The sequence below is a fragment of the Mus caroli genome, unplaced genomic scaffold (assembly GCF_978045245.1).
Source record: "Mus caroli unplaced genomic scaffold, Mus_caroli_1 scaffold_8, whole genome shotgun sequence".
NCBI classification, from domain to species: domain Eukaryota; kingdom Metazoa; phylum Chordata; class Mammalia; order Rodentia; family Muridae; genus Mus; species Mus caroli.
In genome coordinates, this window is record NW_028227263.1 from 19,578,414 (window position 1) to 19,605,616 (window position 27,203).

Below are 27,203 nucleotides of genomic sequence, written 5' to 3' on the forward strand. Positions count from 1 at the left end.
GCATACCACCACGACCAAAATGTAGAAAGGAAAATATAATGAATGACTTTGTTACATTTTTCAAGTTTTGATTCTTAAGGTAGATTATTTAAGTGTTCATATAACTTTCAAAATCTGATCCAATACAGTAAATAAATTAAAATATTTCCTTCTGAAAAAAAAAAAAGAAAATGAATATGTAAAGATAATGCTGAAAAGATAGAAGGCATGAGGACCTGAGTCCTAAAACCCATGTCCAAAAAAAGGAAGTTGTGTTTCAGCATACCCCTGTATTCCCAGTGCTGTGGAAGCTGAGACAAGAGGGTCCCTGTACTTGCTGGCCAGCCACACTAGCTTAATTGATGAGCTCCAGGACAGTAAAGAAGCCCTGCATCAAAGAAAGGTGAATTACATTCCTGTTCTCTGGCTTTTGTATATACACATGCACATACACACCTGCTCAAACATGCATACCTTCCTGTGGTGGTCTGAATAAAAATGCCGCCCCCCCCCCCCCAACTCATAGGAAGTGGCATTATTGGAGTGTGGCCTTGTTGGAGGAAATGTGTCACTGTGGGGTGGACTTTGAGATTTCAGAAGCTCAAACCAGGCCTAGTGGCTCACTGTCTCTTCTTGCTGCTTTTGGATCAGAACGTAGAACTCTCTGCTACCTCTCCAGCACCATGTCTGCCTGCATGCCACCATGCTTCCCAACATGATGATTATGGACTAGAGCTGTTAGCCAGCTCCAATTAAATGTCCTTTATAAGACTTGATGTGGTCATGGTGTCTTGTCACAGCAATAAAATCCTAGCTAAGACACCTCCCAAAAGAACTCACACATAGCTGGGCGTGGTGGCGCATGCCTTTAATCCCAGCACTTGGGAGGCAGAGGCAGGCGGATTTCTGAGTTCGAGGCCAGCCTGGTCTACAAAGTGAGTTCCAGGACAGCCAGGGCTATACAGAGAAACCCTGTCTCGAAAAACCAAAAAAAAAAAAAAAAAAAAAAAAAAAAAAAAAAAAAAAAGAACACACATATTTAAAGTAAAAATTATGAAATCAACCTTCTCTGCCCTGTGCCCATTGAGGCAATTTTGTGTTATTGCATGAGGGTCCCTGAGTCTAGAATTGGAAACAAAGACCAGGTAATATTTTTTTTTCCTTTTGGTTTTTGGAGATAGGGTTTCTCTGTGTGACCCTGGTTGTCCTGGAACTTTATATGTAGACCAGGCTGGCCTGCAACTCACAAAGACCCTTTGCCTTTTCCTTCCTGAGTTCTGTGATTAACGGCATATGCCACCACCACTGGCTCCAGTTAAGATTCTTAAAGGCCAGGAGATGGCTCAAAGTGTGTGGTGATTAGCAGAAGGCTTAATGTCCTTAGTTTGACCCTCAAATCCCACACAGTGGGAGGACAGAGTCGTCGCTGGTACCATGAGAGTGGTGACACATGCACACACATACAAAATAAGTAACTAGATAAACTAGATAATTAAAAAAAAAATCTTTAGGGCTGGTGAGATGGCTACAGTGTACTTACATATAATAAGTAAATAAATCTTTAAAAAAAATAAAAATAAAATAAAAAAAAATCTTTAAAATTTATTGTCATTCTGTCTTTTCTTTCTTCCTTTTGATGACTATGCTATTGAAAGCTATACCCTGAGGTACACTCCGTGGTTTTGTCTTTTGACATGAATTGCATTATTGGCTCTCCAAATGTGACCTGTGGGCCTGAAGCATCACCATCACCTGGGAGCTTGTTTGGAGATATGAATTTTAGGACCCACGTCAGATCTACTGAATAAGAAGCAAGATGAGTGGAGCAATTCCCAATTTAAGGTTTGCAAGCCACTGGGGTTAGGTGGGTGTGCTGTGACCTATGTGGAAGGGACACCTGGGGGCTCAGCTTTGCTGCTCGGGAGAGCTTCTTGATGGAATCTCTTAAACCCAGCACTTTTGGAGCTGGAGAGATGGTCCAGTGCTTAAGGACACTTGCTAGAGAACCCAGGATCTGTTCCCAGAACCCACATGGCAGCTCACTACCACCTGTAACTACACAGAGTTCCAGGGGATCCATCACCCTCTTCTGGCCTCCATGCTCGTCTCTGTATGCAAATAGAACACACAGACTCAGGCAGGAACAGATATATAAACAAGCAAAATTTAAAATAAACAAACCGCAGCACTCTATTTAGTAAAGCAGGTTAGAGACTAGAGCAAGAGTCACTACACACTTGGCCCTCTGAGGCTTTTGCACTTGCTGCTTCCTTCCCTCCATTTTCTAACTCGGGGTTCTCAACCTTCCTAATGCTGTGACCCTTAATACGGTTGTTCCTCATGCTGTGGTGACCCCAACCATAAAACTATTTCATTGCTTCTTCATAACTGCAATTTTGCTTCTATTGCTGTAAATCTCTGTGATTTCCAATGGTCTTAGGTGACCCCTATGAAAGGGTCATTCAATCCCCAAAGGGGTCATGGCCCACAGATTGAGAACCACCATTCTATCTCCATCCTTTGCTTCCTTCATAACACTCTTTCTTACACAGTCAACTTATTCTTTTATTCATTACTTGTTGTTTATTGTCCTCCAGGGCAGAAACATCTATCTATCTATCTATCTATCTATCTATCTATCTATCTATCATCCATCCATCACCCCACCCATCTATCTATTTTTGAGACAGGGTCTCTTCTATATATTCCTGGCTATTCCTGAACTCACTATGTAGATTAACTTGGCTTCAAAACCATAGAGATCCTCCTGCCTCTGCCTTCTTAGTGGTAGAATTAAAAGCCTGTGCTCCCTATAAAGCTCTTTTTAAGTGAGCTGTTAGAAATAGCTTTTGCTAAAAAAGTACTTCTCAATTTGAGCTACAGGAAAGCTAAGTTAAAAGCCTGGCAGCTCTGTCTTCATTTTGTACTTTTAGGTCTCTGTTGTTTTTAGGTCTCTGATGTCCTGTTCCAGAAGTGAGTCTTCCCCCTCCAAACCTCCACACCTGCATTTAACCTTGGGTTCCAGGAAAATCAGAACTGACATAAACACCTTTAAGACAACAAACTGAAATGACCAAGAAGCAACCATAAGCCTCAAAGGACAGACCACTCCCCAGATGAGGGCAATTATCTGTGATGGCTGGGTTGCTCCCAGAGGGAAGACATTATCACTAGGGAGGCAATTCCTTTCTCTAGTGAGGGCTGAAAGTCATTTCTTCCAACTATGAAGAACCAGGACTGCTAAGATCCCCAGGCTCCACCTTGCCAAGACTGCCTATTTGCACACTTCATGTCCTTCGTCCCATTCTTCTGTTGAAATCTAAAGCTCACTCAGGTGTTTGAAAGATTGGTGAGACCTCATTCAGGGTCTCACCAGACCACTTTCTCTGTCCCTTCTCCTAAGTGTGGCCAATTATGTATCCCAGGACAGCAATGAGTGTGGCTGGACACAAAATTGTACACTTATTTATCATGAGGTTTCTTTTGCATGTTTTGTTTGTATTTTCTTTTTTTAAATTTTTTTTATTTATTGATTATATGTAAGTACACTGTAGCTGTCTTCAGACACTCCAGAAGAGGGCGCCAGATCTCGTTACGGATGGTTGTGAGCCACCATGTGGTTGCTGGGATTTGAACTCTGGACCTTTGGAAGAGCAGTCGGGTGCTCTTACCCGCTGAGCCATCTCACCAGCCCTTGTTTGTATTTTCATAGTGTGGTGCTCAAGCGTGAACTTCATAGATGAAAGCTTCATGCTGGAGTGCAGTGGGTGGTGTGCTCTATATGTGACCACTTTCACGCCTTGGTAGTAAACACATCCTTAATTCCAGCACTAAGGAAGCAGAGGCAAGAAGATCTCTGTGAGTTCCAGGCCAACTGAGATAACACAGTGAGACTCTGTCTCAAAAAGACAAACCCAAACCCAAACCTTCTTGTGGTGATGTCAGCATACCAGCAGCTTTGACTTTTTCTCCTCTCAGTACTTTGTCTCTTTAGTTGGCTTATTAGAAGGAAAATAATGTCACCCCCTCCCAATCACCTTGTTCAACATCTGTAATAGGCTCTAAGAGTCCATTTATGGGGTTGGATGGATGAAGCAGGAAGCAGGAGAGAGTGAGGTCTTTTGGACAGGGATAGCATGAGGACAAGATGTAGCCACGAGTGTCTTCTGGTTTCAATGGCGGATCCATCAGGATTCATCACAGGAGGATTGAGATTTAATAAGGCTTACGAGATTAGGATTTTAGTTGTTGCGCCCAATGATTGAGTTACTGTCATTTCTGAACTAAGTTTGTGTTGTGTTTTCCTTCATGTGGCGGTTTGTCCAGGTTCCAGAGAGAAAGGTATGGTGGCAAAGCGTGGGTTTGCCTGAGGTGCACCACGAAAGCCATGGGAGATTTGAAGTGACCCCCCTCCCCCAGAGGGAACTTGGGGAGTTGGGTGGAGATATTTTGGGAGCTCCGGACCAGAGAGTCTCCACAAGACAAAAACAGGTCAGCCATTGCCCACCAGTGCACGGGCAGCCAGGTTGCCAGGGCAGAGAGTCGCCAGCACAAGTGTGGGAACGTGCCGGTTTTATTTTATTTTTTTTTTTAAATTAATCCCTACAACAGGTGTTCAACATTCTTAGTGATCAGGGAAATGCAAATCAAAATAATTCCACCTCACACCAATCAGAATGGCTAAGATCAAAAACTCAGGTGACAGCAGATGCTGGCGAGGATGTGGAGAAAGAGGAACACTCCTCCAGTGCTGGTGGGATTGCAAGGTGGTACAACCACTCTGGAAATCAGTCTGGCGGTTCCTCAGAAAATTGAACATAGTACTACCTGAGGACCCAGCTATACTACTCCTGGGCATATACCCATAAGATGCTCCAACATGTTCATAGCAGCCTTATTTATAATAGCCAGAAGCTGGAAAGAACCTAGATGTCTCTCAACAGAGGAATGGATACAGAAAATGTGGTACATTTACACAATGAAATACTACTCAGTTATTAAAAACAATGAACTCATGAAATTCTTAGGCAAATGGATGGAACCAGAAAATATCATCCTGAGTGAGGCAACCTAATCACAAAAGAACACACATGTTATACACTCACTGATAAGTGGATATTAGTCCAGAAGCTGGGAATACCGAAGACAGAATTCACAGAACACATGAAGCTCAAGAAGAAGGAAGACCAAAGTATGGATGCTCTGGTCTTTCTTAGAAGGGGGAACAAAATACCCATGGGAGGAGATACAGAGACAAAGTGTGGAGCAGAAACTGAAAGAAAGGTCATCCAGAGACTGCCCCACTTGGGGATCCATCCCATATACAGTCACCAAACCCAGACACTATTATGGATGTCAACAAGTGCTTGCTGACAGGATCCTGATATAGCTGTCTTCTGAGAGGCTCTGCCAGAGCCTGACAAATACAGAGGTGGATGCTTGAAGCCAACCATTGGGCTGAGTGTGGGGGTCCCCGATGGAGGATATGGAGAAGGGAATGAAGGAGCTGAGGAGGTTTGTAGCCCCATGGAGGGAGCAACAGTGTCAACAGTCCGGATCCCCCAGAGCTCCTGGGGACTGAACCACCAACCAAAGAATACACGTGGAGGAACCCATGGCTCTGGCCAAATATGTGGCAGAAGATGGCCTTGTTGGACATCAGTGGAGGAGAGGCCCTTCGGCTTGAGGGTGTTCGATGTCCCAACGTAGGGGAATGCCAGGGTGGGAAGATGGGAGTGGGTGTGTGGGTGGGGGAGCACCCTCATAGAGGCAGGGGAGAGGGGATGGGATAGGGGGTTTCTGAAGGGGAGACCTGGAAAGGGGAAAACATTTGAAATGTAAATAAAGAAAATATCCAATAAAAAATTAATTTTCCAACCCCCCCAAAACAAACAAACAAACAAACAAACAACCCCAACCTTACTGTTTTCCAAAAAGGAAGGGGGGAATCAAATTGTAATCCTGTAAGTCTAAAACTTCATCTCGACAATCTCAAACTAAACTATTTAGGAGGGTGAATTATCACAGGGTCTTTATGGTCCTGGTCTTTACGGTCATATCAATCATTCAACCTTCCAATTGCTGGGGCTCACAGTCATGAGCCTCTATGCCTACGTCAAGCTTTTTTAAGTTTATGAGAAATAATTCCAAATTTCTCAGACAGACCACCTTCTCCCCCTTCCCCCTACCCCCAGCTTCTTTCTCTTTCACATTTTCATATTTGCTGGGGGAGACAGTAGAGAAATTACAAAATGACTGATCCATTAGGGGGAAGTGTTTTATTGTTAATAAGAGAAAACATCCAGGGGCTGGAGAGATGTCTCAGTGGTGAAGAGCACTGACTGCTCTTCCTAATGGTCCTGAGTTCAAGTCCCAGCAACCATGTGACAGCTCACAATCATCCGTAGTGAGACCTGACACCCTCTTCTGGTGTGTCTGGAGACGGTTACAGTGTACTTACATATAAAAATAAATCTTTTTTTTTTCTTTTTTCTTTTTGAAAAAAGAGAAAACATCCAGAGGCCCTTGAAAGAGTCCAGAGCAGAGAGAAAAAGTAGATAGGAGATGGGCAGGGCCATCTGGAGAGGAGAGAGTTAGGGGAGACAGGGAGTAGGGGGTGGAAAATCATTAAGTTATAAGGTGGATGAGTAGGTGGGGGTGGGAAGCAGCCAGTGAAGTTTTAGGGTAGAGGGAGAAGGTGAGAAGGAAGGGCCAGGATGCTAGTGTGGGGTCTTTGAAGTGAGTAACAAGTACTTGTGAATAGGGACTTCAGCAGCCTGGAGGCCACGTGGATATGCTGATAAGTTCTATAGCTAAGTCAGTGGAGAGCCATACGTCTCTTCTGCCAGAAGTAAGGGAAAGGACTCCTTTTGGGGGAATAGGAACTTGTTTCACACGTTTCCTAGGAATTCTGGCTTTTTCTTTTTCTTTTTTTGGTTTTCCGAGACAGGGTTTCTCTGTATAGCCCTGGCTGTCCTGGAACTCACTTTGTAGACCAGGCTGGCCTCGTACTCAGAAATCTGCCTGCCTCTGCCTCCCAAGTGCTGGGATTAAAGGCGTGCGCCACCACGCCTGGTGGAATTCTGGCTTTTATCTAACACCAGAATTCCTTCAATAGCCCAGCTTGAACTCATTCTGGATATATGGACTGCCTGAGATCTAATGTGTGTGTGTGTGTGTGTGTGTGTGTACATATGTGTATGTATGTGTCCCTGTGCAAGCATGATACTAGTGTGGTCAAAAGACAACAATTTGTGGTAATTTATTTTCTCCTTCCTCAATTTGGTTTTGTTTTAGTCACTGTTCTATTGCTGTGAATATATACCATGACCATGACAACTCTTGTAAAAGAAAGCATTTAATTGGGGGCTTGCTTCCAGTTTCAGATGGTCAGTCTATCATCATGGCAGGGAACAGCTCGATATGCATGGTACTGGAACAGTAGCTAAAAGATACATCTGATTCACAAAAGGAGACTGGGTCTGCCATTGGCTTTTGAACTCTTTTTTTTTTTCCCCCCTGAGACAGGGTTTCTCTGTGTAGCCCTGGATGTCCTGGAACTCACTCTGTAGACCAGGCTGGCCTTGAACTCAGAAATCTGCCTGCCTCTGCCTCCCAAATGCTAGGACTAAAGGCATGTGCCATTACTGCCCGGTGACTTTTGAACTCTTAAGGCCCACCCCGAGTGACACACATTTTCCAACAAGACCACACCTAATCAGTCTAATCTGTTTCAAAGAGTGCGACTTCTGATGACTAAGCATTAGATATGGGATAGGCATTCTTATTTAAACCAGTACAGGTTCTGAGGATTCAACTTAGATTGGGCTGTCAGACATAGTGGCAAGTACCTTTAAAGGCTGAGCCATATCCCGTAAAAACTTACTTTATTTACATGCATGTTTGTGTACCTATATATGTGTATGCCATGTGAGTATGGGTGCAGGTGTCTCCAGAGTCCAGAAGAGGGTGTTGAGTCACCTGGTGTTGGAGTCTGGAATTACGGATGAAGCCAATTTAGATCGTGACACTAAAGTGTTTCAATTTCATCCTGTGACACTTTCTGGTCCTAGGACCCAGAACTGTGGACTGAATGAGTAAGATCCCAGGAGAGCATAGACCAGCATCGCCGAACTTCTAGTCCGGTGTCAGGGTCCGGAAAGGTGCTCAGAAAAGATTTGCGGAATGAATGGGTGAAAAGAAACGAAAGGGAAACCTTTCCTTTACCAAAATGGCCGCGTGTCCCTTTACCAACGCGGCGGTCCCCGGCCGCTTGGGCGGGGACGTGGTGGGCGGGGCCAGTGAACAGTCAGGTGCGGCCCCGCCCTCCTCTGCCCTCACTTGATTCCGGATTGGTCCGGTTCCAGCGCCGCAGCAGGCCGCGGGCTGAGGGGCCGCCTGGTGCTCGCCACTTCCGGCGCGCTGGGCTGTTGGCAGAGGGTGGCCGCGAGGGGCGAGCCGCGGCTACTGGTGGCGCGCAGGGATGCGGAGGGAGCCCCCCGCGAGGACAGAGGTGGCGAGGACAGCAAGGGCCCGCGGGCCTCCCTCCTGAGCCGGCCGCGCCGCCCAGGCCCAGGCAGCCTCTGCCCTTTCAGTCTCGGCTGAGGCCCGTCGCCGCCTCGGGCCGCGGAGGCCGGGGAGTCCCTGCCTGGGCCCGCAGCCTCCCTCTCGGGGGTCGGGCCCAGGCGGGGGGCCTCGTGTAGCCGCCTCTGAACCCCATTTTCTGCTTTTGCGTTTCCCCGGGGTGGGCCGAGGTCTGGATGAATCGCTTCGGGGGGTCCCCGAAGGGGCCCGTGTGCTCCTTTTAAAGGTGCCGGCGGGGCCCGGGTAGGGAACCGGTTGTCTTTGCATGGGCGGGGGACTCCCCGAGCCTGCCGGGACCATGACCTGAACTGTGCGAGCGGGACACGACGGATCCCAAGAGCTAGCTCACCTGAGCCATCCCCTTCCCGGCCAGCATGGTGAGTGGCTCCAGGGACCGGGTTGGAGGGGTGGCAGTGGGCCTCAGAGCAGCTGAGCCATCTCTTTTTCCCTGAGGCGGGGAGAGGCGCGTGCGAGCCTGGCCGGTGACACATGCGTGCAGGGTGTGCAACCGGCTGTACGCTCCCATCGCCCCCACCCCCACCCCCACTGGATGTCTTGAGTCTGGGAGGGAGGACCTTGGTAGCGCCACGGATACAACCCTCTGCCTCACTGTTGGCTGTGCCCTTGTGCAGCAAGTCGTGATTATCAGTATCATTTATTTATTGATGGCATACTGTGTGTCATTTCCTTTGCTGAGTGAGTGGTATGTATTTTGTTAGTATATCAACCCCCTGATTGGAAATGGGGGAGACTGAGGCAAGAAGCAGTTAATTACTCTGCCCAAGGTCAGTTGACTCTTTTGGGATAGTGGCACTATTTGAACATAAGCAATCTGCTATAGAACTGGCTGGATTTTTGGAGACCATCCGTCCAGCGGTAGGTTTGCGTTTGCAGAAATCTAAAGTAGCATTTGTAGAGGTTACGGGTTACGGATACAGACGATGGCCGAGTCAGCAGTGGGGGTCTTTGGACGTCTTGGTTGCTGTTCTTTCTGTTTTCTGCTCTGGCCTTTTCCCTGGAAAACTATGCATACTTTCAGGTCCTACTAAAAAAAAAAAAACCTCTCTGAAAGGAAAATACCTCCTCTTCTTGCAGGCTCTTAAGCCTTTCCATAGTCCTTGGGGTTTGTGTACTCAGTAGTTGGTTGAGCGCTTGCCTTTTGCCATTTTAATGTTTCTGAGCCTTATCTGCCCATCACAGTAGGCAAGGTGAAGTTAGTCCTCTGAATCTTTATCTGCCTCAGTTTGGCATCTAGCCCATGATGAGTGAGTGCCCAGCCTGGGTTTGAGCACTGCCTCCCCCCCCCCCCCCCCCATTGCCTGGCGATTAGTAGTGGTGTATTGAGATGTGGCTGGCACACCTTTTTAATGCACACACCAGACCAGACTGTCAAAACTCTTAAGAGGTGGGAGGGTGGGGAGGGGTACATAAAGTCCTGGTTAGTGGAAAGAGGTTGTTCTAAGGCACTCTGTCCTCCTGGGTTTACAACCAAGCTGGGTAAAATACACCATTAAAGCTGAGCAGCATGATATGATTTGTGCTATATATGGTGTGTGTGTTTGTGTACATACTATACAAGGTGTCAGATTTGTTGAACTTCAGTTTGTTTCCTGATCTATACAATGTACAGACAAGAATTTCCAAAAGTAATTTAAAGGCATGAAACATATATGAATTCTCACTCCTTCATTATAATTTTATGAAATGTTTGAATTTAAATCTCCCCACTCCCCCCAGACAGGGTCTTCCTGTGTAGTAGTCTCTGGCTGTTCTGCACTCAGTACATAGACCCGCTTGTCTCTGTCTCCTGAGTGCTGGCATTAAAGGTGTGGGCCGCTGTACCCAGCTAAAAGTTTGAATTTTTGAATTGTGATAAAGTACATTTAAGGACTTAAACTAATTTTCAGCTTTCTGACATGTACATTTCTGTCGTGTAGCTGTCATGGTTTATTTACATCACCACGGAATTTCATCTCCCCAAACTAAAACACGGTATCATGACATACTGACCTTGGTCCCTCCTTTAGCAGTTCCTCTCCTGTCCCCTGGTCTCCAGTGTGTCTCCCTTTCTGTTTCTATCCTTCTAATCTAATCTTCCTACTTTTTTTTTAAAGATTGATTTTTTTATGTATATGAGTACACACTGTAGCTGTACAGATGGTTGTGAGCCTTCATATGGTTGTTGGTTGTTGGGATTTGAACTCAGGACCTTTGAAAGTGCAGTCAGTCCTCTTACCTGCTGAGCCATCTCACCAGCCCCCCCCCCCTCCCCCTTTTGGTAGAAGAGTCTTCTCTCCTATGACTGGCACATTTCATTTAATGGAGTGTCTTCAAGACCCATGCACGGTGTTACACCAACTGCAGGCTTTCCTTGCAGTCTGCGAGTGTGTGTGCCATGTTTGCTTGTCCACCCATCCATCCCTCAGTGCTTGCTTGGTTTGTGTCTCCCTTTGTCAGTTGTGAGTAATACTGCGGTGAGAAATAGAGTGTACAAATAAATCCTTTGGTTAGTTTTCTTTCTTTCTTTCTTTCTTTCTTTCTCTTCTTCTTCCTTTTTTTTGTTTTTTGTTTTTTTGTTTTTTGAAACAGGGTTTCTCTGTGTAGCCCTGGCTGTCCTGGAACTCACTCTATAGACTAGGCTGGCCTTGAACTCAGAAATTCGCCTGCTTCTGCCTCCCAAGTGTTGGGATTAAAGGCATGCGCCACCACTGCTGGGCTTTGGTTAGTTTTCTATAGCCTTTATACGCTACACCCTAGAGAATGTAGATATGAGATACACAGACAGTGTCCTGCCCTCAGGGAACTTAGCTTGTTGCTGGGATAGAGTTTTCTGTACGGTAGAGCTATCAAGTCATTCATGTGCTTAGTTTCATCTAGTTGGCAGTAATTAGGGCATTACAAGCATGATTACCTTCGAGGAATTAATTGTGAAGCTTTTGATTTTGTATGTAGACCTCAACTTAAGCATGCAGGGGATAGTTACTGTGGGTGTGAGACTGATAGGATCTTCTGTCAAGACCCTAATGGTTCTTCTGTTGTTGTTTCAAGGGATTGGGTGGTGCCATCTTTGCTAAGTCAGGAAACTATTGCCTGACTTGTGTCTGACAGGACTAGGGCCTTTCTTGGGGATCACAGCCCTTTACTTCAATAATTCTTTTCCTTTTCCTTTTTACAACTCTGAACCCACCCTCGGGGCTTGAAGGGTGGTTGTGTACTAGTCAGGCCTTTGAACTCACTAAATTGTCCAGGTTGGCTTAGAACTCCTGTCTCTCTTGCCTGACCTTTCTGTGGGGATTATAGACCTGTGTCACCAGGCCTGGCTACATTTGGACTTAGGATAATTGTTGATCTAAATGTAAGTGTTTGAAATGTCTTTTTTTAAAATGAGTAGACTGGCAAAAAAGGTAAAAACTACACCTCTGACCAGGTGTGGCCCCAGCACCAAAAAGAGAAGAACAAAAAGTTACTCTTTCAGAGTACTGTTATCTGCTTGCCTTGGAGGGGAGTGAGTTTAGTGGGGAGATGAGTCACGGTCAGATAACTAGAGATGGTGATAAGATTAAGTGTAAAAGATTGCTGAGGTGCAAAAAGCATTTGCCCAAAGAATGGCTGATTGAGATTAAGGGAACTGGGAGAAGGGAGGCTTCCTAGAGGGTGTGTTTGGATCTCGAGGAAAAGGGAAGAGAAAGGTCTTCCAAGTAAAAGTGCTTGTGGGGAATGGACACCTGGGTCCTTGGACTTTCTAGGCTTTGAGCATTACCTACATACAGCACAGTAATACACCATTTCTTTCATCTTTAAGACCATTTTTTCCCTTTTTGAGATGGTCCAAAAAGCCTAAATTGGCCTCAGACTCCCAATCCTTTCTGCCTTGGCCTCCCAAATGCAGGGATTCTTGGAGTCATCACCATGCTCAACCTGGCTAAAATATGTCATGTTAAGGAAGCATCCGATAGATTGATTGTCTCATGGTACTGACCTGTGTGAAGTAGCTGGAGAGAGTGATATATAGGATCTTCCTTGCTAGTTGGGGAAGTTTCTAGTACGGTTACCTAGAATAACTGAGATTTCCCTTGAAGGAAAAGAGCCCATCTGCTGTGCCAAGATTTCATTGGTGAGAGAACCAATAGATTAACACTGTCTGTAGGATGGGTCAAAGGCCTGCTCTTGAATGTGCAGTTCAGAGTGGCCCAGAATTTACTATGGAGACCAGGCTAGCCTCAGTCTGCCTGCTTCCTGAGTGCTAGGTTTAAAAAGGTGTGTGCTACCATGCCCTGTGAGAATTGTCATTTTAAAACTCTTAAATGATTACAGAATTAATCAGTGAAGAAAGGTAAAAAGCAAAATTGATTTGGGAAGCCTTTACCATGGAGACTGGGAATAACTACAAGCCTGAATCAGTTAGTGGTTTGGATTGCTAGGCATGAAAGGTTAAAAAAAGAGTTGACAGATTGGCCTCATACTGACAAATACTGGAGTTAGCTTTGTTTGTAAGTAGGCGGGGAAGCTGATTGGCACCTTGGAATACAAGGTCGACTTGAAGATTTTTAGATAATTGATCTATGGTGTGCACATTAAGTTACGGAGAGCTTGCTGGTATAGGTAGAGGTGAGAGGGAGTTACTCAAATGTAACTGCTTCTTTGCTTTTTTTCTTCCACTTTGAGGATTGAACTCAGCTTCAGGCTCATTAGGCAACCACTACCATATAGTGGAGCTATACTCCATACTCTGCCTCTGTTTATTTTAGACTTCCACTCGCTATTTCTACATCATTCATTGTATAACCCATTGCACATTGACTTATAAAGGCATTCTTAGTATTTTATTTTGTCCAAGGTTCTTGAAAAGCAATTATTGTACATATTTATTGGGTACAGTGTGATACTGTGTTCAGTTAGCATGTTACCTCATAATTACCATTTCTTTGTAATGAGAACATTCAAAATCCTATTCTGTAGTGATTTAAAATCAATATATCAATAAATTGTTAGTTAGCAGGCAGACTACTTTTTAAGACCATCTATAATTGTAGTGTGTTGGGTTCAATGTAAATATCTCAATGGCACGTCTATAGTCTGAAGAGGCTGAGGCAGGAGTCTGAGTTTGAGGCCAGCTTGGGCTACATACTATTCTGTTTAAAAGCAAAAAATAAACACCACAACCTGTTTTTAGTCTTTTTTTTTTTTTTTTAAAGATTTATTTATTATATAAATACATTATTATATAAGTACACTGTAGCTGTCTTCAGACACTCCAGAAGAGGGCGCCAGATCTCGTTACGGATGGTTGTGAGCCACCATGTGGTTGCTGGGATTTGAACTCTGGACCTTCGGAAGAGCAGTCGGGTGCTCTTACCCACTGAGCCATCTCACCAGCCCTGTTTTTAGTCTTTATGCTTTTCAACTACTTGTGGTTCTTGGTATCTGCTGTCTCCTTTTCTTTTCCTTTTTTTCTTTTTTCTTTTTTCTTTTTTTTTTGAGACAAGGTTTCTCTGTGTAGCCCTGGCTGTCCTGGAACTCACTTTGTGGACCAGGCTGGCCTCGAACTCAGAAATCCACCTGCCTCTGTCTCCCGAGTGCTGGGATTAAAGGCGTGTGCCACCACGCCCGGCTTCCTTTTCTTGAAATAATTTTTTTTGTGGCTCCCTTGTATCTATGTGTCTTTCTCCATTTTATTAGAAAATATTTATTTTTAAGGCTTGTGTTTGTGTGCATGTGAGTGCGGGTGCACTTGGAGCCCAGAAGTTTTGGATCTTCCTGGAGGTATGGAGGTTGCCAACCCCTCAGTGTGGATGTTGAGAATCAGGTCTTCTGAAAGAGTGGTGCATGCTCTTAACTGTGGAGCCATCTCTCCAGCTTTGCTTTTACTTTCTTGTTTTAGTCTCCCTTGCTTTTTCCTGCCTATGGCTGCAGTTGTGACCTGTGTATCATAGAAACTAAACCTTCTTTGGACATGGATGTGCACCTTAGCGTGCTGTGGGCATCAGTTAATACTATCTAAACCATCTCTGTCATCTCTCCTTCAGGGTAATGCTCTTTCCCCATGGCCTAGTTCTCTTAATGATGACCTCATTCATCCACTGTGCACGCTTAATGTTGAGTCATACTTAACTTCCTCTTCTGCTGTACCTGTTGATGGTATTGCCAATATGTTTGTGTCCCAATTCTGGCCTTCTCATCTTGTTTGGTTGGGTCAGGTTCTCAGTCTCTCTCTCTTTTTTTTTTTTTTAATATTTTTTTGTATTTTATTTTTTAAAGATTTATTTATTTTATGTATACGAGTACACTGTACCTGTACAGATGGTTGTGAGCCTTCATGTGGTTGTTGGGAATTGAATTTTAGGACCTCTGCTCACTTCGGTCCATCCCACTCATTCCAGTCCTAAGATTTATTTATTGTTATATTAAATACATAACAAAGACATTGTAGCTGACTTCAGATGCACCAGAAGAGGGCATCAGATCTCACTATGGGTGGTTATGAGCCACCAGGTGGTTGCTGGGATTTGAACTCAGGACCTTCAGAAGAACAAGTCAGTGCTCTTAGCTGCTGAGCCCTCTCGCCAGCCCTGTTTTTTTTTTTTTTTAAGATAGGAACTTGGTGTGTTGGCTGGATTCAAACTCAGATCCTCACGCACGAGTGTGGGGTTTACAGGTGCTCACCACCACACCAGCTTTGTGACAGTTAGTGCTAAATTGGCAACTTGTTACACTTGAGTCACCCGGGGAAGACCTGGGATTGTTTAGATCAAGCTGGTCAGTGGACATATCTGGGTGGTGATTGTCCAGCCTGCTGTGCCGTCCCTGGGGTTTGTGTCCTCCAGTGTATTAGGGAAAGTGAACTGAGCAAAAGGAGCACGGGTGCGTTCATTTTGTCTCTTCTTGACTGTGTGTGTGTGTGACTAGCTGCTTTGTGCTTCTGTCCTGACTTCTCTGAATTAGAAACCAAATGCCCCCGATGCTTTAGTCAGGTTTTTAGTCACTGCTACAGAAATGAAGCAGGGCAGCTGTTCCAGCTCCCAGGTTCTCCTTCATCAGTCTGCCTAAATCCATTTTGCTACAACCACTCAGCCAACTATAAGGTGCCGCCTGACATAATTCAGAGCAGTGCTGAGGGAGGTTCCCTTGGTTCTTGAAGACTGGGTTTTTAGTTAGGCAGGGTAGTTGGAAGCACATGGGCTTTGGATTGATTCCCACAGGTAGTTTGGCTTTTGACTTTTCAGTAGGGGAGAGGATGATGTATTAGATGCTAAAAGTGATAGACCTAGAATGTCTTTTAGACTTCACACATAATACGTCATTCTCTCCTCACAGCCTCCCACCATCAGTCGCAGAACCCTTGGCACACACTGGCCTTTCCTTCCTTCTCTCTCATGCTGCCTCTGCTTCTCTTTGTCATTTTCATTTTTTTTTTCAAGGTAAGACCATGATTGATACCACCATAAAGTATCACCTTTTTGAGGTTTTCTAGGTCATTAGTTTAATATCTGTCACCTTTGATTTTAGTGGGTTTTTTGCTTTTATTTCTTTCCTTTCCTATGTACTAGTTAAAAGGCTGCAGCCTTGCAGTAAGTGTCAAACAGTTGAGAAGATTGGAGCCTCCTTGCCACTCCTTTCTGTTGCTGTGTCTCGTAAGGTTCAGCATATTTGGACACTTGAATGAGGAGTGGTAGTTTGTAAGCTTTTGCCCTGGGCAGGTGGACATGTGCAGGACATGAGTGAGGGGAGTTAGAACTAGTGCGTTGTGGATCATGTGCTGAAGCACAGACAGCCAGAGCAAGGGTAGACAGGGAAGGGAACAGGTTTAGAGGAAGAGAATAGTTTCTTTCTTTCTTTTTTTCTTTCTTTTTTTTTTTTTTTTTTTGGTTTTTTGAAACAGGGTTTCTCTGTATAGCCCTGGCTGTCCTGGAGCTCACTTTGTAGACCAGGCTGGCCCCGAACTCAGAAATCCGCCTACCTCTGCCTCCCGAGTGCTGGGATTAAAGGTGTGCGCCACCACGCCCGACTAAAATCATTGTTTGTATTTTTTTTAAAGATTTATTTATTATTATATCTAAGTACACTGTAGCTGTCTTCAGATGCACCAGAAGAGGGCGTCAGATCTTATTAAGGATAGTTGTGAGCCACCATGTGGTTGCTGGGATTTGAACTCATGACCTTTGGAAGAGCAGTCAAGTGCTCTTACCCACTGAGCCATCTCTGCAGCCCTAGCTTATTTCTTACTTACATTTGGTGATAAGCCATTGTGTAGGGCTCTAACTACTGCCTCCTCATTTAATCTCTCTGTCTTTGTTCTGTGTAACTATTACTGTTCCCAATTTACAGTTGAAAAAGATAAGGGCCTTGGCTCAGGGAGAGTAAGGTTAATAGCTTGTCTACAGTTACATGGTGATTGACAGAGCCAGGTTTCAGAGCTGGTTCCAACCCCCACATCCATGCTGTACACAAGATTGCTAGATTTCTATAGTACACATTTACTGAAACTGTAGACTGTTCTAGAAAAACAGTGCATCTTGCCAGCTGAACTTAAAACCTGAGAACATTCTCTCTCCATAGTGGATAGGTTGAGATGGTCAAATCTTCCAGCATCTTGTCTCTGGCTATCCTATAACATGATGGGATTTGAGGAAGTGTGAGCACTGAGGACCTCATGGAGCACATAATGGATGTTCACAGGGAGAGACAGTTGCTTGCCTTCAAGTTTCAGTTCAGATAAGCTTATTAGGTTTAGCATGTACAGTAGTAGTTTGCCTCCTCTCCCTCCCTCCCTCTTCCTTTTTTGAGACAAGGTCTTTTTGTATAGGCACAGTTAGCTGGAATTCATTGTTGCCCCAACTGGCTTCAAACTTGGATCAGTTCTCCTGCCCTCCCCTCTCAATGCCACTGTGTTGGATTTGGTAGGCTCATTTTCACAGTTAACAGTGACCAGCAGCCCTGGTGCAGGGCTCTAGCTAAAGGTAGCCAAGGGATGTTTTGTGGGTTGAATGAAGGTAGAACAAAAGATCAGTGCTTTGTAAATTGGCTAACCAGTCCTGGGAAGCTTTCTCTCTTCTTGTCTCGGTTATTGTTTTATTGCCGTGAATGTTTGGTTCCCAATTTGTAGTCTGTAAGAAAGATTAGAAACCTCGACTAAGGCAACTTTTAAAAGAAAACATTTAGTTGGGGCTTCTTGTTTCAGAGGGTTAGTCCATGGCTTGACGCTGGAACAGTGGCTGAGCAATTGAATTCACAGGCACTGGGCAGAGAGAAAGTGAGAGACAGAGGCTGGTATGAGCCTCTAAAATCTCTGAGTCCACCCTCAGAGGTAACACACCTCCTTCACCAAGGCCATACCTCCTAAGTCCTTCTCAAACAGTTCCATCAACTGCTGATCAAACATTCAACCATAAGAGCCTATGGGGGCCACTCTCTCATCCAAACCACCACCTCCCTATTAGAGTGTCAGCTGTATACATTCCTTAAAGTGACCGTATGCTCATTAAAACGAAAACTCCAGGAAGTATCAAAAAGTACAAAGAAGGTAGCAAAGAAAGGAGAGTAAGTACCTAAACTCAGTATTTTTGTTTAAAAAGTGGTAGTGATAGTTTTCTCTCTTGTTTTCTGTGCTTGTCTTTTGTTCCTCTGTAGGGATGCATGTGTGCCCCTGCATATGGTAGACAGAGGACAACCTTGGGCACTGTTCTCAGGGACCCTTCTCCCACTTACTGGTTTGGAACTCATCTTGGCCAGGTCGGCTATCTTGCTATTAGGGGCCCACTTGTCTGCTTGCCCAACATTGTAATTAAACATGTGTGCCACAAGCATGCCTTGCTTCTTGTGTGCCTGTGTGTTCTGAGAATTGAACTCAGGTCTTCTAAATAAGCTATCTTCCTAACCTGTTTCTGATTTTTTTTTTTAAATAGTATAGAATAGAGTTTATTAAGGACATGGGGAGGGGAGTTAAGAGGGTAGTAGAGGTAGAGAAAGGCAGAGAAAGGAGGGGTAGGAGAAGGGGAGGGGGAGAAGTGAAGAGAAGTAGAGGAGTAGATGCCAGCCATGAGCACTTGGAGAAAGAGCAGGGAAGGGAATGGGGAGAGGGCGGGAGCAGGAAGGGAAGGGCAAGAGCAAAAGAAGAGCAGAGAGCAGGAGCAACCTCCTGCTTTTGAGACAGAGCCTTATTATGTATAATAATGAGGCTGCCCTTCAGCTAGGCCTCCTGCCTTGTCTCTCATGCCATTACCATACGAGTATGTTACCATGCCTAGATATGTTGACTTTTGGGGGAGAGCATTATAATAGTTAAAAGATACAGCCACTTGGGTTAAAAAACAACCCTTTATTTTGAAACAATTGCATGCTCACAGGAAGTTGCAAAACTGGTGCAAAAAACCCTGTGTCTACTTTACCAGGTGCCTAGGTCATGTACAAACCAGGAGATAGTAACATTTGATGTTTACCAGTTATTATTGTGTATTTGTTCACTTACCTATTCATGGGTGTGCAAGTGTATACATTTTATGTATATGATTGTGCAGAGTCTAGAGGTTGATGCTGGATGTTTTTCTTAATTGCTTCCAAACATTATTTTTTTGAGACAGCATGCACCTCTCATTGAACCCAGGGCTCACATACTAGGCTAGTCTGGCTGGCCAGTAGATTCTGGGGATGCTCTTGTTTCCACCTCCCACTGGTGAAATGGAACATGCACGTTGCTGTGCCTAGTGTAGTGATTTGAATGAGAATGGCCTCCATATACTCAGATTTGAAAGTTTGGTTCCCAATTTGTAGTCTGTAAGAAAGATTAGGAGGTATGGTCCTGTTGGAGGAGGTGTGCCACTGGAGGTGGGCTTTGAGATTTCAAAAGCCCACACCAGGCCCACTCTTGGTCTCTCTCTGCCTCCTGTTTGTGGATCAGATGTAAGCTCTCTGCTGCTTTGTTAGCAGCACCATGCCTGCCTTCCACTGTCATGCTGTCTGCTGTGATGATCATGGACTCACCCTCTGAAACTGAACTGGCCCCAATTAAAGTTTTCTTTAGGAAGTTGCCTTGATCATGGTGCTCACAGCAAAAGAACAATAATTCTAAGACACCTGGCACTGCCCCCCATCCCTCTTTAATGTGAGTCTAGGTGCTGGAATGTGTGATGTCTGTAATTGTTTCTGAATAATGGAAGTTAAGAAGTAGACCAAGTATTGTCTATGGATGTTGGGGATCCATTCCAGCAAGGCTGTAGAATCACACATGCATCTGGCTTGCAGCAGTTAATAGTGGGAGGGGAAAGGTGAACAGAAGCTTTGATAATTTTAAATTTTCCTGCCAAGTTGGTGCCACACACCTGTGATCACAGGATTCAGATGAGGTACGGTGGTCTAGAGTTCAAGACTAGTTGAGTTCAAAGCCAGCCTGGCTAAATTGGGTTTCCTAAAAGAGATGGTTGCAGTTGGATTTCTGAGCAGATATGGGAAGTCTCTAGACAGAGAGTTTGGGGCATTTGGTTGGGGCACATGGTACAGCAGGTACATGTGGAGTGGGGAGCCAGACTGTGCAGTTTATTGATGTTCACATTGGATGAATGGAAGTGTGGAATGAGGGTTTTGCTAGGCAGCACAGGTGTTGTTTGAGGTGTGACCTGAGAAGGGAGCCCTCATCCGCATGAATACTCGGAAAATTATTCATCTGAGTCTTCAGTCTGCTTAGAAGGAGAAAATTAAGTGATCTGTCAAGGATTTGTTTATTTTAGGTGTTTTTTTTTTTTTAAAGATAATTTTAGATTTTAGAATAGTTCTAAAGTCAGTGAGGATATCTGTGTGCTTCTCTATAGAGTTACCAAAAACAAAAACCAAAGCCCTGCAGGAAGCACCCTGAGAGCTGATTTGTGACCACCTCAGTTTTTGTGCCATTTTTATCCTAGTACTGACAGGCAGTTGAAGCTGGTGCTGCTTATAGACTCGTAATATCCTGCTACTCCTTGATTTTTGCTCAGTAGTTACTCTGATTACAAGTTATTTTGAACTCTAAAATAATTAATAGCTTTCTTATTTTATTTTTTAAATAATTTATTTTTATTTTATGTGCATTGGTGTTTTGCCTACATGCATATTTGTGTGAAAGTGTCAGATCTTGGTGTTCCTAACAGTTGTGAGCTGTCATGTGGGTGCCGGGAACTGGGCTGGGTCTTCTGGAAGAGCCGCAGTGCTCTTTACCACTGAGTCATCTCTCCAGCCCTTGATTGATAGCTATTTAAAAAACAAGAAATTACTACCTGTATGTTTGTTTCCTTGTCTTATTTTCTATTTACTTTCTGAATGGTTGTCTTTGCACTGTAAATGCACTTTTCCCATTAACGGTATAGTAGAAGTGGGTTTTCAGATTGTTAAATGTCTTCCAAGTATTTACAATGACTGTATAGCATTGCATTGTATGGATTCTGAGGCAGTTAAGATTTTTGCCATAATAAACAATGTGTGATTAACATCTTTGCAAAAAAGCCGGGCGTGGTGGCATACGCCTTTAATCCCAGCACCTGGGAGGCAGAGGCAGGCGGATTTCTGAGTACGAGGCCAGCCTGGTCTACAGAGTGAGTTCCAGGACAGCCAGGGCTACACAGAGAAACCCTGTCTCAAAAAAAAAAAAAAAAAAAAAAAAAAAGGACTACTAGCAAAGGGTGTAGTGGCGTCTTAACGATTCCTCAGTATTGTGTGTATGTAGAAAAAGTTATTTTGGGTTAGAGTTTATTTTCTGTTATAGTAGTAGTTTCTCTCTCTCTCTCTCTCTCTCTCGTTTTGGAGATAGATCTGTCAGTAGCTTGGGCTAGCTTTCACATCATATCTTCCTGTCCCCTTCTCAAGTGCTGACTTACAGCTGGACATATCAGCATGCCTGTCTTAACTTGACATTCTAAAGTGTGCCAAATTCAGTGACATAGGACAAGAAGTGCAGCTCACTAGTAGAGCACCCATCCAGCATGCCCCCAGTTCAGTTTTCAATACCACAAAAAACAACATGTGACATTGGGTACATTTGAGACATAGAGTTTTCATCATTCTAGAGGAATTCCTGTACCTACTAAGTTTTGTCTGTCAGTCTATCTCCTCCAAGCCCTTGGTTTTTGTGTCTATGGATATGTTTGCTATGAATACTTTATATAAATGAAACCATACAATATGTTACTGCTCAGTCTCTTTCTCCCTCCTGCTTATGTTGCCTAGGGTACCTTGAACTCCTAGGGCATCAGCTTCCCAAGCACATAGAACTACATAAGTATTTTTTTTTCCTAAACCATGTAAAAGATGGTTTATAAGATTACATTTGTGCCAGTCGGTGGTGCTGGCACTCAGGAGGCAGAGGCAGGCAGATCTCTGTGATTTGGAGAATAATCTGGTTTACAGAGTGGGTTCTAGGACAACCAAAGCTATACAGAGAAACCCTGTCTCAAAACAACAACAGAAAAGATTACATTGAATCACACCTATGTATTATAGTCAAAAGATGGGTAATCTCTTTGGTAGCATTCTGGAATTCTGGAGAATTGGGTAGGCTGCCTCAGGCTGTACCATGAGGAAGAAGTAGTTTTTACAGTTAACCAGTAGAGGACTAATGACTGTAGGGCCTGAGATAAGAAGGAATCTGAGACAAGGACAAAGGTGGCTTTTGAATGAAATGGCAGCACTTTTCATGTTGGGGATAGGTAGGAACCTTGTAGATAACACCCTTGATTCTGTTCACACAGAGTTCTCTCTTTTTTTTTTTTTTTTTGGTTTTTCGAGACAGGGTTTCTCTGTATAGCCCTGGCTGTCCTGGAACTCACTTTGTAGACCAGGCTGGCCTCGAACTCAGAAATCCGCCTGCCTCTGCCTCCCGAGTGCTGGGACTAAAGGCATGCGCCACCACGCCCGGCTCACACAGAGTTCTAATGGGCAGTTGCTGCCATTGATGCACTTTGTCTTTAACACCAGTCAGTGACTATAAATATGAAGGGACTGAGCATGGCTCTGTGAGTAAGGTGCCTGTCACTGAGCTTGACTGAGTTGGTACCTAGGAGTGCATGGTGCAAGGAGGGTGGAGGGCCAATAGTTCAGTATTTTCTATATTGCATAAGCTACTCTGATGTCATTATCTTGACTTGAAAGCCTTAACAGATATGACTGAGCATTAATAGAAATATGAATATTAGATCAGTGCTGAGTATAGTCAGAGGAACAAACTGGTAACAGCTTTGGGACATTGTCTTCATAAAAGTGAGTGACAAGGCTAGGGATGTACAGTGATAGAGCACTTGCCTGGTATATGTAAGGCCTTGGATGATTCAGACAGATGAAATAAGATGCAAGTGTTCACATGAAGTTCATATAAAAGAAATCTGTGGTAAGGGAGAGATTGGTCCTAACCAACTTTGCACACTGAGGTGTACTTCTGATTGTTTCTCATACCAGGGTGCTCTGGAAGCATGCAGGATTTCCTCAGGTTACCAGGAAGAGGAGGAAGAGGTAGACAGCGCTGACAATAAGAACATTTGACTTTAACTTGTACTTTGGATCTTGAGATAGAAAGCCACTGGGTAGAAAGGACGTGGTTATGTACCTCAGTTCACACCAGTCTGTAGACCATCTGCAGGCTTCTGCCAAAATCAGGCAGGTGCTGTTTTAGTTGTTCAAGTGTGATGTCTGGTAACAGTTGAGGATGAAAGTTGTCTTAGTCAGGGTTTCTATTCCTGCACAAACATCTTGACCAAGAAGCACTTGGGGAGGAAAGGGTTTATTCAGCTTACTCTTCCACATTGCTGTTGAAAACCAAAGGAAGTCAGAACTGGAACTCAAACAGGTCAGGAAGCAGGAGCTGATGCAGAGGTCATGGAGGGATGTTCTTTCCTGGCTTGCTTCCCCTGGCTTGCTCAGCCTGCTCTCTTACAGAACCAAGACTACCAGCCCAGAGATGGTCCCACCCACAAGGGGCCCTTCCCCCTTGATCACTAATTGAGAAAATGCTCCACAGCTGGATCTCATGGAGGCATTTCTCCAACTGAAACTCTTTTCTCTGTGATAACTCCAGCCTGTGTCAAGTTGACACACAAAAAAACTAGCCAGTATAAAAGTGTATGGGCTTTTACAAAAGAGGCTTGCTTTGCTGTTAGGACACTTGGTAACAACAATTGAAATTGCTTGCACAGGAGCAATATTGTTGGTAGGTTTTTTTGACATTCAGTGTGATCTGCATCTTTGGTGATCAGCTAAGTCACATTCATTACCTGATTGCATTCAGTGCAGTGCCAGCTTATTTATCTTCAGACACTTGGAGCAGAGCACTTGTGTGGAGGAACCATCACTGTGTAGGAGCTCTGGCATTCTGCTCTGGGTCTTGACTTCACTAATAACTAGGTAACTGGGGGCAAACAGCTTTATTTTCCTTTTTGCTGATGCAAGGTTGCACTTGCTGTTCACTGTGGCTGTTTTTTCTGTCATAAGATTCTTAGTCTTGCTTTAGAATTTCTGGATAGCAACAATATTGTTTCCGTATTCTCAGTGTCATTGAAATGACATGGTACACCGTCTGTCTTCTGAGATATGCATATGGGAAAGAGAAGCAGATGTGATGAAGAGAATGCCTGTTGGTGATGCCTTACTAATTTTGGACAGTTTTCTTGCAGAATAACTTTTTATCATTCTTTTGCCTATAATTGAAGCTCTCTGGGAGACATTTTTAATGTCTAAGCTGTGTAATCCCCCCCCCCAAAAAAAAGTGGGTGAAGATGTACTTGGCTTGGATAAGTTCATCTTTTGTCTGTTAGACTCCTTACTCTATCCCGAGCTTTTGTCCCCGCCGAGCTTTTGTCCCCGCCGGCAAGAACACACTCGGGACAACCGGAATCTTCTGCGGCAAAAGCTTTATTGCTTCTTCAGGAGGGAAGACCCCGATCCCAGAAAATGGAGTCGCTTATATAGCCCTCAGCCATGGCGTTTCAGCACCTGATGTGGCGTGTCAGCTCCTGATTCGTTGCTCGCCCATCACCCCACTACTACGTCCCGAGATGGGTAGTGACTAAGCGTGAGTTCACTCTCGCACCTGCGCACAAGGCTTGTTTACTAGTTAGGCACAGCAGAAGCCAGTGCCATCTTATAATGGCGATTGCTCGCAGCTCGCGATTGCCCGCGGCGCGGCTCTCCACATTACTCTTTCTCATTTGCCAAGTCATCTTGGAGCAGTGAGAAGCAAGGTGGAAGATAATGGTCTATTAGAAGATTAAAAACCTCATTAGTGGGCCTGGCTCAGCAGATAAGAGTTCTGACAGCTCTTTCAAAGGACCCGGGTGCTATTCTTAGCACCTACATGATGGCTCTCCAACCACCTGAAACTCCAATTCCAGAGGATCTGATGGCCTCTGTGGGCACTGCATGCATGTGGTACACAGACATACATACAGGCAAAACACCCATACACATGAAATAAAAATAAAGCAAGCAAACAAAACACCATGTTAGTGCTTGTTTTGGCAGCATATACATTAAAATTGGAGTGATAGGGAGAGTATCGTGGCTCCTGTGCAAGGAGGACATTGCATTCCCAGAGCAGTCCATTTAAAACACTGCCTTTTTAAAGGGGCTGGAGAGTGGTTATCAGCTCTTGCTGCCTGGTCTTCCTCAGGACCCCAGTTCAGTTTCAACACCCACACCAGGTGGCTTACAGTTGCTGAAAATTTCAGTCCTAGAGGATCTGACACCCTCTTCTGGCCTTAGCAGGCACTCTGTGTGTGTGTACACAAAAACAGAAACAACAATAGTAGTCTTCAAAACAAAACAAAACAAAACATCATCCCATGGACAGGAAAGATGGCTCAGAGTTTAGGAATACTTGTTGCTCTTGTGGAAGAACCAGGTTCAGTTTCCAGCACTCACATAGTGACTCACAAATGCCTGTAAACTTTCGTTTCAGAGGGCTCGACTCTGTCTTCCGGCCTTTGTGGGAACCAGACACAAATATGTACATTCATTCATACATGGAGGCAGAACACACAAAAATCAAAATGAGTCTTAAAAATCACCTTGCTAACGCTAGGCATGCTTGTGCACACCTGTAATTCTAACGCTTGGGAGGCTGATGCAGGAGGACCATTTGTTCTAGGTCAGCCTGGACTGCATAGACTATGAAAACAAATTCTAGCACTAGGGAGACAGAAGCAGGTGAATCTCTTGAGTTTGAGGCCAGCCAGGGCTACATAGTAAAACTGTCTTAAAACAAACAAATACCTGATAGCAACCTCTTGCCTCAAGAAGTATACCTGTGCATACACTTGAATACACCCATGCATCAAACACACACAGACATACACAGACACACACACACACACCTCTACAAGTCACTATTTTAGTGTCATCAGTAGGTCCAATGTAGCTGCTTCCCCTGTAGTTCAGGGTCCAGTCTGGGTTCAGGTGTAGCATTTGCTTATTATGAGTTTTTAGTCCACTTTAGGTTTGTTAGTATTATTTTCCAAAACATTACACTGTGCATTGGTAGCTAGTTAGTTGTTCTTGTTTTTATGTACATAGGCAGTTTTCCCAGTAGAAAATGTACTGCTCTCTGTCTACAAAGATGTTTACTCTAGTTAGTCCCTATGAGGATAGAATATGCTACCTTGACTTTTATCAGTCCTGCAGTGGGACTAGTGAAGCTTTCTAGCTCAGACCCTTGGCATTCTTTTTGCTTCTAGCTTGATTCTGATCAGTAGCAATCTGATCTCTTCTGATCAGGAAGAGAGAGACTCTAATGGGGCACTTTGTATAAACCTAAGAAATACTAGAGGGGTGTTTTGCCTTCTCTTGTCTTTGTGGAAGTTTAGTCTGAGGCTGAAGAATGGATTCAGATGGGCCAGAATGTGTATTTTCATTAGATATTAGGATCCACACAGAGATTCTGTCTAGTCATGTCTGTAATTGTTCCCAAAGGGCAAATACTGTTGAGCTTTGAACTTTAACTAGACAAGGAGCTTTTCCAAGGCAGATGGGTCTCTTTGCTCTTTGGTTCCAGGTGATGTTCATTGTGTGATGTGAACATGCATACTTTGTCCTGGCTGCATGTTTCTGTAACTGCAACTCTGTTTCCTCTGCCTCCCTAGAGTAAGGTTCTCCTCCCAGTAGCTCTACCCACCCTTATCCTCGTAGCTACTCTTGTTGCTGTGATCTTGAACTTGACAAAACCCATGCAAGGAAAGAGAAGGGTTTCTTTTTGGCTCACAGAGGATGCAGAACAGTATGGTGGGGAAAGCATGGTGTCAGGAGCTTGAGGAGGCAGCTGGTCATGTTGAGTGTGCAGTCAGGAATCAGTGAGAGGTGAGTAAGTGCTCAACTAGCTTTCTGCATTTTCTGCTGTCTTGGACCCCAGCCTGTGGAATGGGTGCACTCATGTTTGAGGTGGGCCTTCCAATCTCAGCCTAATCTAGGGAATCCTTCACAGCCATGGTCAGAGTCTTATTTCTAGATTATAATTGTCAGCATTCAAACCATACTGCGTGAAACCCTTTAGAGACTGAGTGTGAGGGACTGTTGTTCTGACTACTAGGGCTAGAGAGGTCAGCTGGTTTCATTGACTTGCTTAGAGAGAAACACAAAATTTATAGTTCAACAACATAGAGGAGCAGAGAGAACTGAAGGAGGGGCTTTGAAGGGCGTGT

General features: G+C 44.4%; 1 protein-coding gene across 3 annotated transcripts in view; it reads left to right on the forward strand.

Annotated features, from left to right (window-relative positions):
* Positions 1 to 8,340: 8,340 nt before the first annotated feature.
* Positions 8,341 to 27,203, forward strand: part of Xpo6 (exportin 6) — a 99,090-nt gene continuing 80,227 nt past the window's right edge. For all 3 annotated transcript variants that reach the window (XM_085841337.1, XM_021166261.3, XM_021166262.3), the window contains exon 1: positions 8,341 to 8,939. In XM_085841337.1, coding sequence (XP_085697463.1) covers positions 8,937 to 8,939 — 3 coding nt within the window. In that variant the 5' untranslated portion in view covers positions 8,341 to 8,936. The remainder of the gene's footprint in view (positions 8,940 to 27,203) is intronic.